We start from the raw sequence: 16,543 nt of genomic DNA on the forward strand, positions 1-16,543 counted from the left end.
CAAAAAATTAGAAAAATGCAGTTTATATATATATATTTTTTTAAAAAAATTTTGTTTTATATACACACACACGAGGACTGCCTGAAAAGTAATGAGACTGCCTCTGGTTTTCTTTCCAAGAAGTAGACTTGGTAATACTGTGCTGGTTCTTGTGAAGCATGCAGTTTGATTTCCTGGTAGACAGTGTGTTTCCTGCTTGTCAGCTGATCCCGGCTTGTGCTGAACCCTGGGACCCTGCTCGAGTCATGCTTAGTTTACTGTGCACTGCACCGCGGAGAACCAGCATTTAAATTTGCACTGCACCGGGAGATGCCCCCAAGGTTGCCCCTGATGAAGGCTACGAAACAGGGCTCCGTAGAGCAATCAGCTGGCGCCCCGTAGACATTACAGCGGTCAGCAGATAACGATAAGTTCCTGAATTTTGAGTAATTTAATGAATGATGGTAAAACCGATAAGATTGAATAGCACAGGAACTTTTCAAATGATGTCAAATTAGAAGCGATTTCAATTTTTTGATCTTTAATTCTTCACATTCACTATTTAAGACACCGGGGCATTTGGGCTGTTAGCTAGGTTTTTTGTAATAATTTAGATTAAAAAAGACAAAAAAATTTTTAGCATATTAAATTATAGTTTTCATAGGAAGTTGGCCCACAGGGTGTGTAAAATGATGTAAGTGGGTAACGTCTTCCGGGTACTTCTGTGCTACTGGTGGTATTGAACCCGGGTGAACTCGCTTAAAAACATTTTCTTCCGCAAGTTCCCACCTACTGATTAACACCCTGAAACACTCGTTGTAACAAGTTTGGTAGGCCCTTAACCCTTGTGGTGTTGGAAGAATAAGAGAGCAGGTCTTTATCCAGAGTTCCAAGATTTTTCTGACCCCTCTCGTTTAGAGTAAGGCTCTACCTATTTTGGATCTTGTGATATTTCTGAATCTGCAGTTGGACTGCCATAGTCTTCATTGTTGGGTCACAGCGAGAGGATGAACTTCATACGTTTCATCATGGCTGATGAGGAACTCGTGTCAAAGTATGGAGCATGGCTAATTGTTTCACCATTGTATGCTTGCTGTAACATTTCAAGAGTTTCATTAGCACTCTTTCCAAGTTTAATAGAAAATTCAATCACATACCGTCTTCCTCAACTGCCATGACAAAATGTATAAAGTTCTTCCTCTCGCTCTATTTATTTATGGCACAGATGAAGAGTACTACTGAAGAAGAAATATAAGACACAATTAAGGATGGGCTGGCTATAGCAACCTCTCTAAATAAGTAATAGCTCATTACTGAATCATTACTGAAAGTACTGCAAGAGTGTTGGAAATTCTCATCTGCAGCGCTTAATATTAATAAATCAAGAACAGGAACCATTGGAATAAGGTTATCAACAGCCCTTAGTTTACAGAGAACTCTGCTTGCTTAAATTTCCATTTTTTTTATTTATATTAGCTAAAAGAACAATAAACCTGAAAAAGAAACTGTTATATTCTGGGGTAATGGTGAATTTATTTTATTAATGTATCATGAATAAAACAACATTTTGGTCTGCTCAAGGGCATTCATTATAATTATATAACATATCAAACCCCTTTATATACATAAAGTCCCCGATTCTAGTCATGACGCTTTAAGTTAGGCGGTGGTAAGCGTCCTACCACTGCCTAACTTGTTTCAATTGGTGATAAATGGTGAGGTAATTGACTGCCGAAGAAACAACAGCATCATTTTAAACCAATTAAAAACTGATTTAGGAAAAATGGAAGTGCTTAAGGTAGCCTCCAAAATGGGTACTGTTCTCCCGTCTACAGAGGCACTTTACATCAACTAACCCCAGAAATGGCATTAGGCGTCATAAAGTGCCTTCATAGCTGTAATTCTTGCGAAAGGTAGGCACCAAACATGTAGGCCCTTAAAACCCTGGCCTATATTTATATCGCCTACTGTTGCATGATGGACACGCAATCGGCAGTTGTTTTTTAGGCTGCCACTGACAAAGGCACCGTTTATAAAATTCGGCTCAAAATGTCAACCAGAGCTCGCTCTCATTATGACCAGTTACACATAAATGTTATGTGGTAGTGGTGGTAACTTTTTTTGGTTTCTCTTGACATGTGATTTTTATTTTTTTTTTTTAAGTTCATGAAAGTTTTTTTTTATAAAGTATCAAAAACATAATATGAAAATACATATGGCATCATTCCAAACATATAAACACTTCAGAGTACAGAAGACAGTTACGCAATAATGCATGTGATAGTTTTGATATATTAAAAGCAAAACCTATATTGAAAACATAAATATAGTACAGTACTCCCCCGATATTCACGGGGGTTTCGTTTCAGGAACCCCTGCGAATATTGAAAAATCGCGAATACGGTTTTTCGTCTGGGGAGGCAGCAGAGGGCAGCTGGAGAGGCAGGAGAGGGCAGCAAGTGAAGGAAATCATTTGCGGGTATGCTCTGACCGCCTCTTCCTGTACTAAAATCAGCCCTCACCAGGGGAGCTCAAAACGGTTTACATGAATTTATTCAGGTATTCAAGCATTTTTCCCTGTCTGTCCCGGTGGGCTCACAATCTATCTAATGTACCTGGGGCAATGGGGGGGATTAAGTGATTTGCCCAGGAACACAAGGAGCAGTGAGGTTTGAACCCACAACCCCAGGGTGCTGAGGCTATAGCTTTAATCACTGCACCACACTCTCCCCCAATATGTGCGTACAGAAGCTTAAAATGGTATACTGCAGGCTATGCTGAGGCATCCCATGGTAACTTTGACATGCGTGCATACTATCAGTGCACTAAAATTTCAAATTAATTTTTTTACCCATGCGGGCAGATCTGGGGACCAAGACTGGGTATGTCTATGCTAATCAGTTAGTGCAGCTAAATTACCAGGTGCTGATTAACACAGCACATGAGTCCTTAGGGCCTGATTCTATAAATGGGGTCTAGGTTAGGAGCCGCTAGGCGCCCTAATCACGGATGCCTAGCGATATCTATCTTAGGCCAGGATTCACTAACCTGCCAGATCCGGGCCTGATCCTGGCAGATCTGATCAATTCAGAAACCAAAAATATGCAAATGGGGGTGATCGGAGGAACACCCCCATCTGCCTGCATGGATCGCGCATGCACGATCCACACGCATGCGCAGACCATAGGAGCAGCGTTTGTTGTTGTTTTTTTTAACTTTTTTGTACTTGCGGCAGGACCTGGGGGAGACTGAACCAAACGCCGCTGACCCCAACCCGCGTGGCTCCCAGGAAGCTGGTTCCGTTCTTGCCAGCTGCCACCCTCACTAATAATAAAAAGATAAATGGAGCCTGTGGTTTTAACCCGCTTAGAGCCCGCGGGTTAAAACCATGGGCTTGCACTGCGGGGAAGGGTGGGAGAGTCCAGGCAGGCAGGAAATCATGGCAGTTTGGGGCAGGGAGCAGTTTGGGCAGGCAAGAGAAGAGCATCAGAAAGACGAGCAGCAGGAGATAAGAAGCAGGGCTGAGCAGGGAAGCATTCGGGGCAAGCAGGCAAGAGAGATTGCAGGGCAAAGAGCAGGGCTTCCAGTCGGAAAGACGTTTTCAACTGGTCCCCAGCAGTTGCTTCTTCAGGTGATCGGCCAGCCCAATCGGATCAGAAATTTGGTGTAGTGAATCTGGTCGCTGTCCAATTTGCATGCATTTCACCTCATTTGCATGCATGGATTCAAAGCGGATCGCAGGAGAGGTTAAGTGAATCAGGCCGGATGGAAAGGGGTCGCAAACCGATGGGTAGGTACATGATCAGTTTGCTTTGTGAATCTAGCCCTTAGTTCTGCATGCAACTTGTTCCTAATTGGTTCAAATGGTGTGATAATTCACCACACCATTAAAATCTGATTTGAAAAACATTATTTTAATTATCAATTTAACTCGCATGGGAATATCCACATGGCGCCTAGCGACGCCTAAGTCAAGGCACCCTCTTCCTAACGATGCCTACCTGGAAAGTAGGTATGGTTAGGGACAATTCCTGTAAACCGTGCCGAGCTCTACGACTATGGAGATGGTGCGGTATACAAACCTAAGGTTTAGTTTAGTTTAGGTGTGGTTCACTTACGCATTACTAGGTGTTGTAGTCAGACTCCAGTACATTAGGCCAGGAAAACCCTGGCTAATACACTGGTGCCTAACACAAGGATGCCTAGGCAAGCCCAGGTGCTGCTAGATGTGAATCTATAAAGGACACCTAGCGGTTGATTGACAACTGTGTGGAGCGGCGCGGCGCCTACTAGTTAAGCACCATTAAAGGCTCCTTTTATCAAGCCACGCTAACAGTTTAACATGCGTAATACCGCACGCTAAACCGCCGGCCGCTGTAGCTGCTACCACCTCCCTTGAGCAGGCGGTAGTTTTTAGGCCAGCACGGGGGTTAATGCGTGATGTAACGTCGCGCATGTTAACACCGCTAGCGCGGCTTGATAAAAGGAGCCCTAAGTGACGTGTATAGAATCAGGTCCTTACTGCCTATAAAATAGCTAATTTTTTGTTACAGGCTGCACACAAATGGTAATATTAGATATTAAATTAACAGAAACGTAATGAAATGAATTTAAATTGAAATAAGATAAGGTAGCTTTAGGCAGCTTCTCGGAGTTTTCACTCAAAGCAAGAACGGGAAAGTCTCCGGCAAAAAAATAAATATGGGTATATTTAACACATTTTGTCCTTTTCCCCTTATTTTTGTTTTTATACTGCTGGCAATCGCAAAATGCTCATTTCCTGAAGAAGCTTTTTGTTTAGAGTGAGAGCGAAATGGAGATCTTCCGTCGTAAGCTGTATCATTCTCAGACAGCCGGGTAGAGAAACTGCACCCAAGCTAAGTACTATAATAATAATAATAATAAAAATCTAGGATAAGGGTAAAATATGAATTACAAAAGTAAAAGTTTTCACACAAAATAACTTTTAAAAAATGAACAAAAGAGACAAGTGGACCGATGATAGCCCGCAAGAAAGTTATTAGCCAAGACTTGTTCTAAAGGCAAAATAACAGCGGGCACTTGAGATCCAAGGTCTCTATTTCAATTTCACTTATATTGATATTCTCGATCTAGCATCAGCCTATTTTTAGGAAGTTATTAGTGATAATAGAAGGTAAAATATTAGTGTATGACCAATAAATTAGAAAATTAGCCATTTTTGGGCTGAGGCAAAAAATGGCCTTAGATCATGGAAAAGAACCATATAGGGGTGTGCTAAGCTCAATTTTTGCTATAGTTTAGTAAAAATACCCCTTGTATTTTTGTTCCTTATTGTATGCTGTTAATTTGGTTTGTCAGTTTGTCATTTGTTTTAATTTTGATTTGTGATTTATTCATTTAACAAAGCCACGCCAGAAGTTTCTACCACAGGCCAGTGAGTAGGGTTATCAGACGTTTGGTTTTACCCAGACATGTCCTCTTTTTAGAGGACAGGTCAAGATGGCTTTTCAAAACCCTGCATTTTGTCTGGATTTTGAAAAGCTTCCAGTGAGACATCCTCATCCAGTGTGACATCATCACATCACACCTGCGCATGTGCAGATGCCCTTCCGACGCAGCTCCAAGCATGAGAACAGATTGAGGGGGCGGGGCTGGGGGTGAGGATGGGGTGGAATGGGGTGTGACTGGGGCAGAACTGGGCAGGGCTAGGTGGAACTGAGTGGGTGCCAGGGATCCGGATTTTACAATAGTAATATCTGGTAACCCTACCAGTGAGGTAAATGCTCCGATGCACACAGGAATTCTGTAAGCGTCAGAGCATTTATGTCGCCAGCCCACAGTAAAAACCTTTACTGCAGCTTTGTAAAAGCTAGCGTCTGTTTGTGTATTATGTATTACTGATATTTTTCTGTTAATTGCACTTTAATTATTGATATTTTCTTGCAATCTGTGTTTTATTTATTTTACTGTTTGTGTTAATTTATATTTTATTCATGATAAGCATACTGTTTTGATGTTGGTTTTTGAAAAATGATATTTCACTTTCATTAAACATTAAGGAGAAAAGTTATCAATCTGTGCTACCATTAAAATGTAATGTAATGTAATTTATTTCTTATATACCGCTACATCCGTTAGGTTCTAAGCGGTTTACAGAAAATATACATTAAGATTAGAAATAGGAAAGGTACTTGAAAAATTCCCTTACTGTCCCGAAGGCTCACAATCTAACTAAAGTACCTGGAGGGTAATAGAGAAGTGAAAAGTAGAGTTAGAGGAAAAATGTGTTTGTTTGTTTTTTACCATAACTCATGCTATTTTAGCACAGGGTCTCACTGCATAAAATGGGAACCTGTACTAAAATAGTACAACCTGTGGTAAAATAACCTGTCATAACAGTAGTCCATATTGATAGCTTCCCCACTAGATATAAATGCTGCATGATCTAAGAGGGGCTTTAGGGAAGCAAACGGATATTTTTATTTCCCCAAAAAGTAAGTGCTGTAATTCCTAGCTTGACAAACAGCCCTAATTCTTGAAAAACAGTTTGTGAGGCCTAGCGTTAACCTGCTGTTAGCACGTGCATTCTAGTTTACATGCATTAATAGTGCTTTTACAAAGCATTAAAGGGTCCTTTTATCAAGCTGTGGTAGGGGTTTAACGCGCATAATACCGCGCGTTAAACCACCTGCCACGCTAACCGCTAACGTCTGCATTGAGCGGGTGTTAGTTTTTTAGCCAACCGCGGGGGTTAGTGCGTGATGAAATGTCCGACGCACTAACCCCGCTAGCGCGGCTTGATAAAAGGACCCCTTAGTTTTTTAGCCGGCAGCGGGAGTTAACGTGTGATGAAATGTCCGACGTGCTAACCCCGCTAGCGTGGCTTGATAAAAGGACCCCTAAGTAGTTCACAAAATTTTTAATGCAAATTTTATGCTAATAAGGTAATGAGATTAAAACCTGAAAAAATACCCATTCCTTATTAGTTTATTGAAAACCAATGCATATTAAGATATGCAAAGTGAATATAGACCCATTAATACAAATAAATTTAACTATACATTAATATATTTTTCAAGAAGGTGCAATTCATTTTTTTGTGTTAATGCCCGTATTAATGCATTAAATTTAACACTAATAAAAATAAAAAAGCAAACAAACCCAAAAATCATTTATGTGTCTTCAAATGGCTGTTAACACAGTCCACTGTAATTAAATTATGATAATGACAGATGTTAAAGCACCTTAGTGAACTAGGCAATAAAATACTGGAATTAGAGACGGAAATGAGGAGTGCCGACCTAGATGTGGTGGCAATATCTGAAACTTGGTTCACGGATTCCCATGGATGGGATATGGCTATACCAGGTTATAACTTACTCCGCCGAGACAGAGAAGGCTAAAACGGAGGAGGGGTAGCACTATATATCAAGGAAGAAATCAAAGTTACCAGAATCACAGGTGTCAAGTATACAGGAGAGTCCCTCTGGGTGAACCTTGCCAGGGGAAGTGGCAAATGCCTGTTTCAGGGCATTGTATACGGAAACAACAAGATGACATAGACAAAGAATTAATTGAAGACATCGAGACCATCACTCTCCGTGGAGACACTGTACTATTAGGGGACTTCAACATGCCAGATATAAACTGGAGCAAACTTTCAGCTACAATCAGCAGCAGCAGAAGGCTACTAACCTCTATACGGGGAGCACAACTCAAACAAATGGTACTGGAGCCCACCAGGGATCAGGCGATTTTGGACCTGATACTCACCAATGGAGATAGCATCACAGAGTTCTGGTAGGTGAGGCGTTGGCCTCCAGCGACCACAACATGGTGTGGTTTCACCTCAGGAAGGGATCTACGAGGTCGAACCCCACATCAACAAAGGTCCTTAACTTTAAGGGCACTGACTTCGAGAGTATGGGAGATTTTGTCTCTGAGGCGCTGCAAAACCAAGACACAACAGATGATGTGGAGGTAATGTGGTCAGCTCTGAAATCTACCCTACTGGAAGCAACCGACCTCTTTATAAGAACCGTGAGTAAATGGAGGAGAAATAACAAACCCCAATGGTTCTCTGCGGAGATCTCGGAACTCGTAAAACAGAAGAATAGAGCATTTGTATTCTACAAACAATCACAACGACCAGAAGTCAAAGAAGCTTATCTACAGAAATTTAGAACTGTTAAAACAGCGGTCAGAAACGCCAAACTCTGGATGGAAGAAAATTTAGCTAGGAATATTAAAAAAAGGGGATAAATCCTTCTTCAGGTATGTTAGTGATAGAAAGAGGAATACAGACGGGATAGTGAGCCTGAAGAAACCCGACGGCAACTTTGCAGAATCGGACTCTGATAAAGCCGAACTACTCAACAAATACTTCTGCTCAGTCTTTACCTGTGAGGCACCGGGTTCCGGTCCACAGCTGCAAACAAGGTAGAGCTCAGAAGACCCGTTCAGGAATTTTGAATTTTCCACCAGCAGCATCTACCAAGAATTGTCAAGGCTCAAAGTGAATAAAGCCATGGGACCGGATAAATTGCAACCCAGAGTGCTTAGGGAATTGAGAGATGTCCTGATAGAGCCGTTAGCCGTGCTCTTCAATCTTTCTCTGAGCACGGGAAAAGTTCCATTAGACTGGAAAACAGCTAACATCATTCCGCTCCACAAAAAAGGATGCAGGTTAGAGACTGCAAATTACAGACCGGTAATTCTCACGTCAATAGTGTGTAAACTTATGGAAACATTGATTAAACACAAATTAGACACGGTTCTGGATGATGAGAGACTGAGGGATCCCCACCAGCATGGATTTACAAGGGGGAGATCCTGCCAATACAACCTGATCAGCTTCTTTGACTGGGTAACAAAAAAACTAGATAAGGGAGAGTCCCTAGATGTAGTGTATCTGGACTTCAGTAAGGCTTTTGATAGCGCCCACACCGTAGACTTTTGAACAAAATGAGTTCGTTGGGGCTAGGAGAAATATTAACTGCATGGGTTAAAGACTGGCTCAGTGGCAGACATCAAAGGGTGGTGGTAAATGGTACTCCCTCTGAAAAGTCCGAAGTGCACAGTGGAGTACCGCAGGGCTTGGTCCTGGGTCCAATCTTATTTAATATCTTCATACGAAATCTGCCTCAGGGACTTCGGGGTAAAATTGTATTATTTGCCGATGATGCTAAATTATGCAACATAGTAGGCGGAAGTACCGTGCCCGACACTATGACACAGTACATACTTTTACTGGAGCACTGGTCTACTATTTGGCAGCTGAATTTTAATTCCAAGAAGTGTAAAGTTATGCACCTTGGTAGCGGAAATCCATGCAGAACCTACACTCTGAATGGTGAGACCTTAACTAGAACTGTTGCAGAACGGGACCTGGGAGTAATCATTAGTGAAAATATGAAGACAACCAATCAAGTGGAGAAAGCCTCATCCAAGGCTAGACAAATGCTGGGTTGCATCCGGAGAAGTTTTGTCAGCCGAAAGCCCGAAGTTGTAATGCCGCTATACAGGTCCATGGTGAGACCACATCTGGAATACTGTGTACAATTTTGGAGGCCACATTATCCGAAGGATGTGCTGAGAATAGAATCGGTTCAACGGTTGGCCACCAGGATGGTCTCAGGACTCAAGGATATCCCATATGAAGAACGTCTAGGTAAGTTGCAGCTATACTCTCTCGAGGAACGCAGAGAGAGGGGTGACATGATAGAGAGATTCAAATACGATATTGGCTGTATTGAGGTGGAAGAAGACATCTTTTTCCTTACAGGACCTATGGCGACAAGAGGACATCTGCTAAAAATCAGGGGCGGGAGATTTCATGGTGACACTAGGAAGTACTTCTTCACCGAAAGGGTGGTTGATCGTTGGAATGATCTTCCACTTCAGGTAGTTGAGGCCAATAACGTGACTGACTTTAAGAACAAATGGGATCAACATGTGGGTTCACTTCAAAGAAGAACTTAGGGGGGAGGGTTATTTGAGTGGGCAGACTTGTGGGGCCGAAGGCCCTTTTCTGCCGTCATATTCTATGTTTCTATCCTGTAAGTATGGTGAAGTTCATTTTTGAGGGAGCCTATTTTCCATTCCCCCTCCCGCACCCCATAAAAAGTTTAAATTCTTCCATAAGAAGTTTCTTGTCATAGTCTCCCGTGCTATTTTCTGATTGCTCTGTTTTATGTTTCTGATTATTCTGCTCCTGGTTGTATGTTCCTTTGCAGTTGTTAATAAAAATAATTTGAAAAAAAAAAAAAAAAAGAAGTAATAGGGAAATGAATGACTCTGGTAATACTCTGGTTGGGACTTGTACCAGATTCAGGAAAAATTACAAAGACAAGGGGACACTCGATAAAGGTACAGGCAAATACTTTAAAACCAATAGGAGGAAATAATTTTTCACTCAGAGAATAGTTAAGTTCTGAACACATTGCCAGAGGATGTAGTAAGAGTGGTTTAAAAAAAAGGTTTGGCTAAGTTCTTGGAGGAAACATCCACAATCTGCTATTGAGACAGACATGGGGGAAGCTACTGTTTGCCCTGGATCAGAAGTATGGAATGTTGCTACTGTTTGGGTTTTTGCCAGATACTTGTGATCTGGATTGGCCACCGTGAAGACAGGATACTGGGCTAGATGGACTTTTGGTCTGACCCATATGGCTATTCTTATGTTCTTATAAGATGTTGTTAGATAGAGTGAAGGATATTAATGGATTGTGGTTGTTATTCCTGATACAGCTTCCCATGCATCTGAATTAAAAAATAAATAAATAAAAAAGCCAACAACTTTAAATATACAATAAGAGCAGAAGACTATAGCTTACCCCCCAAAATATTTGACTTTTAATCCTTGGTATAAAGTCTGTAGAGAATATATGTAGGCGATAAGTGGCCCAGACATACATAAATTGACAATATGTATAACAGTTTTGGCGCAACTGACCTCTAAAGATAAAGAACTGATGTAGACGAAGGAACATGTTTTAATGGATGTTATTGGGATTAACAGATAAGGAAAAGCTCATAAAATTTGTACATGTTCAATGACTTTTTCTTGTCCGAAAGTCTTTCTAGAATTTATTCTGATTGGGAAAAGCATCAAAATTCCAATCAAGTGATATAAGGTTGGCGTTACATCAAACTTACCTCCTCTTTTACCAAGGTGCGCTAACCGAATAGCGCACGAAAACTGATTTAGCGCGCACTAATCGGTTAGCGCACCTTAGTAAAAGAGGGGGTTAGTCAGCAATACAGTAAGACAAGAAGAGCTATGAAGACTTTTTGATAATAATAATGATTTCATCCACATAGATTCAACTCGAATTGAACTCTTCTAATTTCAAACACTTCAGAGTGGAGAGAGGGGACTGATGGGTAAGAGAATTAAAGTGATATAGTTTACATTTGAAAACTCTTGTAAGGCAGGTGGATTCCCTGGGTGGAGCTTTTGATTCTATAATTATTAACAGTGCATTTATGTGCTTTTAACAAGCCAAGTTCAGAACAAGGTGAAAGCAGTCAATATTTTCTTGATGTAAACCCAAATGTGAGGTCCCAAGTCTCACAACAAAGATCCTACTGGGGTAACACAGCATGCACCAAACATATTTTTTTCAGATCACAATGAATACTTTCTTTTCTTTATGAATCATCTCTCTCCTAAATATCAGCATTTGCCACAATTATTATTTGGTTTATCAATTCTATTCAATTTCCATAGGCCAAAACAATTTTCTGATTTCTCTGATTCACTAACATACTATGGTCTGTAGTTGAAATATTTACAATTTCGATCATATTTTCCTATTGACAGCAACAATTGAATGTTATTGCCACCACATTGCACACTATTGCTTTACCTTACACTATTATATTCCTGCATTCAGAATGCTAAAACTAGTGTGACTGTTCATCAGTAAAATGAAACTGTTAAATCCAAACAAGAAATATTTAGCTGTGCATGACAGATGCATACACATGTGAGCTTAATGTTTGGTATTGCAAAGCTCGAGTGGAATCCAAAGTTAATTTACAGAAACTAAATGGAGAATTTTGAAACAAATCACTATTATAGACTTTTGAATTATTCTTTTTGTCTCTTCTTGACAGGAATGTCATACCATATAGTAAATCATATCACTTTGACAAAAAGTTCACCACTCCAAGTCAGGAAAACATAAAGAATCAAACTCATGATGTTAAAAGTTGCTCACTGCCCATCCTTTGATACCTTGTTCTACACTATTGCTTCTTACTGGAACCTGTGGCAGCTGTCTTCCCCTACGACTGCTGAAGGACGAGTCCGCAAGAGACGACTGCATTGGGCTTCCTTGTTGATGTGCTCTGTAGATGAGAAGAGGATACAATAAAAGTGCTAGTTGATGTTTTCACTTATTTTAATTTGTATATTTGAGATTTGTATTTATTTATATTTGTAATCCATCTTGAATGGCTTCTATTAAGAGGGGAGTCTAAAAAATTAAAAATTAAATAAAATATAAAATTCACATCTACATTAGTATAAATAATCCCCCCCCCCCCCTTTTTACAAAACTGTGCTAGTGGCCAACGTGCGGCAAAATCCCCAAAGCCCTTTAAATCTCTATGGGCTTCGGGGCAGTTACCGCAGCAGCAGCCGCTAGCATGGCTTTGTAAAATGGGGGAATGTTTTCTGTGCAAGGAAAAAAGGTATTGCATTTGGGAGGTTCATCTAAAGAGCAACACAGTTCCCAGATTTACCCTGTTTTACTGCTATAGAAAACATTTTGCAGGGAATACTGCAAGAGCAATGTAAGGAAATTCTTTAAGGAGAGGGTGGTGGATGCCTGGAATGCGCTCCTGAGAGAAGTGGTGGAGATGAAAACAGTGACGGAGTTCAAAAAAGCATGGGATGAACACAGAGGAGCTAGAATCAGAAAATAATTGTAAATATTGAAGAACTAAGGCCAGTACTGGGCAGACTTGTATGGTCTGTGTCTGTCTGTATATGGCCATTTGGTAGAGGATGGGTTGGGGAGGGCTTCAATGGCTGGGAGGGTGTAGATGGACTGGAGTGTGCTTTGACAGAGACTTCAGTAGTTGGAACCTAAGAACAGTACTGGGCAGAGCTTTGGATTCTTGCCCAAAAATAGCTAAGAGGAAGAAAAAAACCCAGTAAATTTTTAGATTAAATCAAGTTGGGCAGACTAGATTAGAGTCTTTATCTGCCATCATCTACTATGTTACTATGAGTACAATAACTGGAGCTGAAATTACTCTGCTTTTGTGTCTCTCCTAAGTGCCTCTCCTAAGTGCTTGTTATGATAATTCCACTTTTGGAATGTTCTAGCCCCAAGAAGGAACCCGGACTCCTGTAGGTAGTTAAATGATTAGAAAATAAAACAACAACAAAAAAAAGAGCTGGCAACCTAAATAAATCAAGAGTTATTGACAAATCAGTTCATTTATAAAGATAAAAAAGCAATGTCTATTGAAGTCTATAGCTTTGTCAGCACTGGTTGCTCCTATTTTCTACCAGTTCCCACAGAAAAAGATGAAGTCTGAATGCAATGTAAAGTCCTGGTGTACTTTAGAAGTGAAACTATCATGAGAAAGGGAAGTACCTTAAGGAAAGGCAAATACTGTATAATGCAGTGACAGTTTACAGATGAGCACTACAAAATTAATATGTACAATAGGGTTGATTGATAGATTTAGTTGGTTTATAAACAACATTTCTACCCAAGGATTCTCTGCATGCAATAGTTGTGATCTATGACATTTAAATTTTAATTCATCTACATTTTTGTTCAAAACCTCAAAAGAACTAGTAGTAAAGATTATGGTGCAGACATCAATCTGCTAAAAATGTCCAAATCCCGATTTTGGAAAGTCAGAATTTAAACGTTCCACACTGCAGTTCATCAAAATAGCAAGGGAGCATGTCGTAGGCATGTTTTGGGTAGGATTAGGGAGGGCCTTAAAGTAGGATGTCCAACAGAGATTTTCAAATGGGAAGAAATGTTCATATCTTAAAAGAAGGATGATTTTATTTAGACCTGTTTCAGTCATGTCCAGGTTACAAAAAGTTGCTCTAATTCAACAGCTAACCACTGGAGGAATTAAGGCATGACTGTTCACAAATGCCCCAGTGGTTGCTGTGCCCCTCTATCCCCTAAAAGTGAAACTGGAAAAGAAAACCAGGCGTTATGTCAGCTGCAGGTATTATGGGTATTCTGATCAAAGCAGCAAACATATCAAATAAGTCATCTAGTGGTTAGTGCTATAGGCTGTAAACCAAAGGACCCAGGTTCAAGATCTTCAAACGGCCGCCAAAAAGTTCTCAGTCCAACCAACCAACTTCATAAATTTTGAGCTTTATTTTGTCAGTATATGGGGGACAAGCTAAACAGTAATTGGAGGTAATAGTGGACAAGACAACGAAGCTGTCAGCACAGTGCGCAGCGGCCGCTAAGAAGACGAATAGAATGCTAGGTATAATCAAGAAAGGTATTACAATCAGAATGAAAGAAGTTACTCTGCCGTTGTATCGGGCGATGGTGCGCCCGCATCTGGAGTACTGCGTCCAATATTGGTCGCCTTACCTTAAGAAGGATATGGCGATACTCGAGAGGGTTCAGAAGAGAGCGACACGTTTGATAAAAGGTATGGAAAACCTTTCATATGCTGAAAGATTGGAGAAACTGGGGCTCTTCTCCCTGGAAAAGCAGAGACTTACAAGATCATGAAAGCCATAGAGAAAATGGAGAGGGACAGATTGCAGATGACACAAAACTATGCAGTTGGGTCACAAAAGGAGAGCGAAAAACTTCAGAGAGATTTGAACCAGCTGGAGAAATGGGCGGAAAAGTGGCAGATGAAGTTTAATATAGATAAATGCAAAGTGATGCACCTGGGCAGGAAAAACAAGGAACATGAATATAAAATGTTAGGTGTAACATTGGGCAAGAGCGAACAAGAAAAGGACCTGGGAGTACTGATAGACAGGACCCTGAGGCCGTCGGCTCAGTGTGCAGTGGCGGCAAAGAAAGCAAACAGGATATTGGGCATGATAAAGAAGGGAATCACGAGTAGATCGGCGGACGTCATAATGCCACTTTACAGAGCAATGGTCAGACCACACTTGGAATACTGTATCCAACACTGGTCTCCCTACCTAAAGAAGAATATAACACTGCTGGAGAGAGTGCAGAGGCAAGCAACGAAGCTAGTAAAGGGTATGGAGAATTTGAGCTACAAAGAACACCTCGGAAAACTGGGATTGTTCACCCTCGAGAAGAGAAGACTGCGATGGGATAAGATAGAGACTTTTAAAATACTTAAAGAATTCAACAAAATAGAGCAAGAAACATCGTTATTCACACTGTCAAATGTGACTCATACAAGAGGTCATGGACTGAAACTGAGGGGCAACAGGCCCAGGACAAATGTCAGGAAGTTCTGTTTCACACAGCGAGTGGTGGACGCTTGAAATGCTCTCCTGGAAGAGGATGTGATGGAGACTACCATTCTAGGATTCAAGGGCAAGTTGGATGCACACCTTCTTGCAAATCACATTGAGGGATACGGGCAATCAAGGTTTTCATCAGGAAACACCTAGCTTGGCCTCCGCATGTGCAGGTCACCGGACTGGATGGACCTATGGTCTGATCCGGTGAAGGCATTTTTTATGTTCTTATGCTCAAACTTTCAAGAACTACAAGAACGAGAGGGCATTCGGAAAAATTAATAGGGGACAGATTCAGAACCAATGCTAGGAAGTTCTTCTTCACCCAAAGGGTAGTGGACACCTGTAATGCGCTTCCAGAGGGTGTGATAGGACAGAGTACAGTACTGAGATTCAAGAAAGGATTAGATAATTTCCTGAAGGAAAAGGGGATAGAAGGGTATAGATAGAGGATTACTACACAGGTCCTGGACCTGATGGGCCGCTGCGCAAGCTGACTGCTGGGCATGATGGACCTCTGGTCTGACCCAGCAGAGCCACTGCTTATGTTCTTAGTGCTAATTTGTAGAAACAAAATTCTATGTTTTCGCATTGTTTCAGATCATTGACTGAACTATATCCATGTTATTCTCTTCTTGGATAGGCTGATAACTTTTCAACATCACTAAATCTACTACAGATGGTTCATGAGATTAACCTGAAACTATCAGTTCTTGCAATAACACCCCACTTTTTAATATACAATAAATTGTTTCATAAGAGAGAAAAAGGATCTCAGAAACCTGCTTGATTAACCACATTTCTATCATTGATCCTGAAAAACCTCTCAAGAAATTTATCATGCTTAATTGCTCTTATTTGTATTTTTCTATAAAGTGGCATTTTTGTAAAGTGGTATTTTTATCAACAACTGCTGGAGTCTCAATATTTTATAATAACAGTCTATACTTATCTCCAATATAGCAAGCATTTTAGGCAGCAGCAGTCTGTGGAGTAGTGGTGTTTTTGGCAAAAGTCTTAAAACAGCCTTGGGTGAACCCTTGAAGAAGTCAGTGAATTAAGGTGAAACAGGTCTTGGGCCAGGGCTGCAAATTCCAAGACATGTCTAGCAGAAGTAATGGCTAC

General features: G+C 40.8%; 1 protein-coding gene across 17 annotated transcripts in view; it reads right to left on the reverse strand.

The window, feature by feature from the left end:
- RIMS1 (regulating synaptic membrane exocytosis 1) overlaps positions 1-16,543 on the reverse strand; it is a 753,464-nt gene that overhangs the window by 206,032 nt on the left and 530,889 nt on the right. For all 17 annotated transcript variants that reach the window (XM_033935996.1, XM_033935980.1, XM_033935991.1 and 14 more), the window contains one exon: positions 12,203-12,315. In XM_033935996.1, coding sequence (XP_033791887.1) covers positions 12,203-12,315 — 113 coding nt within the window. The remainder of the gene's footprint in view (positions 1-12,202; positions 12,316-16,543) is intronic.

This window comes from Geotrypetes seraphini, chromosome 3 (assembly GCF_902459505.1).
Source record: "Geotrypetes seraphini chromosome 3, aGeoSer1.1, whole genome shotgun sequence".
Classification (NCBI taxonomy): Eukaryota; Metazoa; Chordata; class Amphibia; order Gymnophiona; family Dermophiidae; genus Geotrypetes; species Geotrypetes seraphini.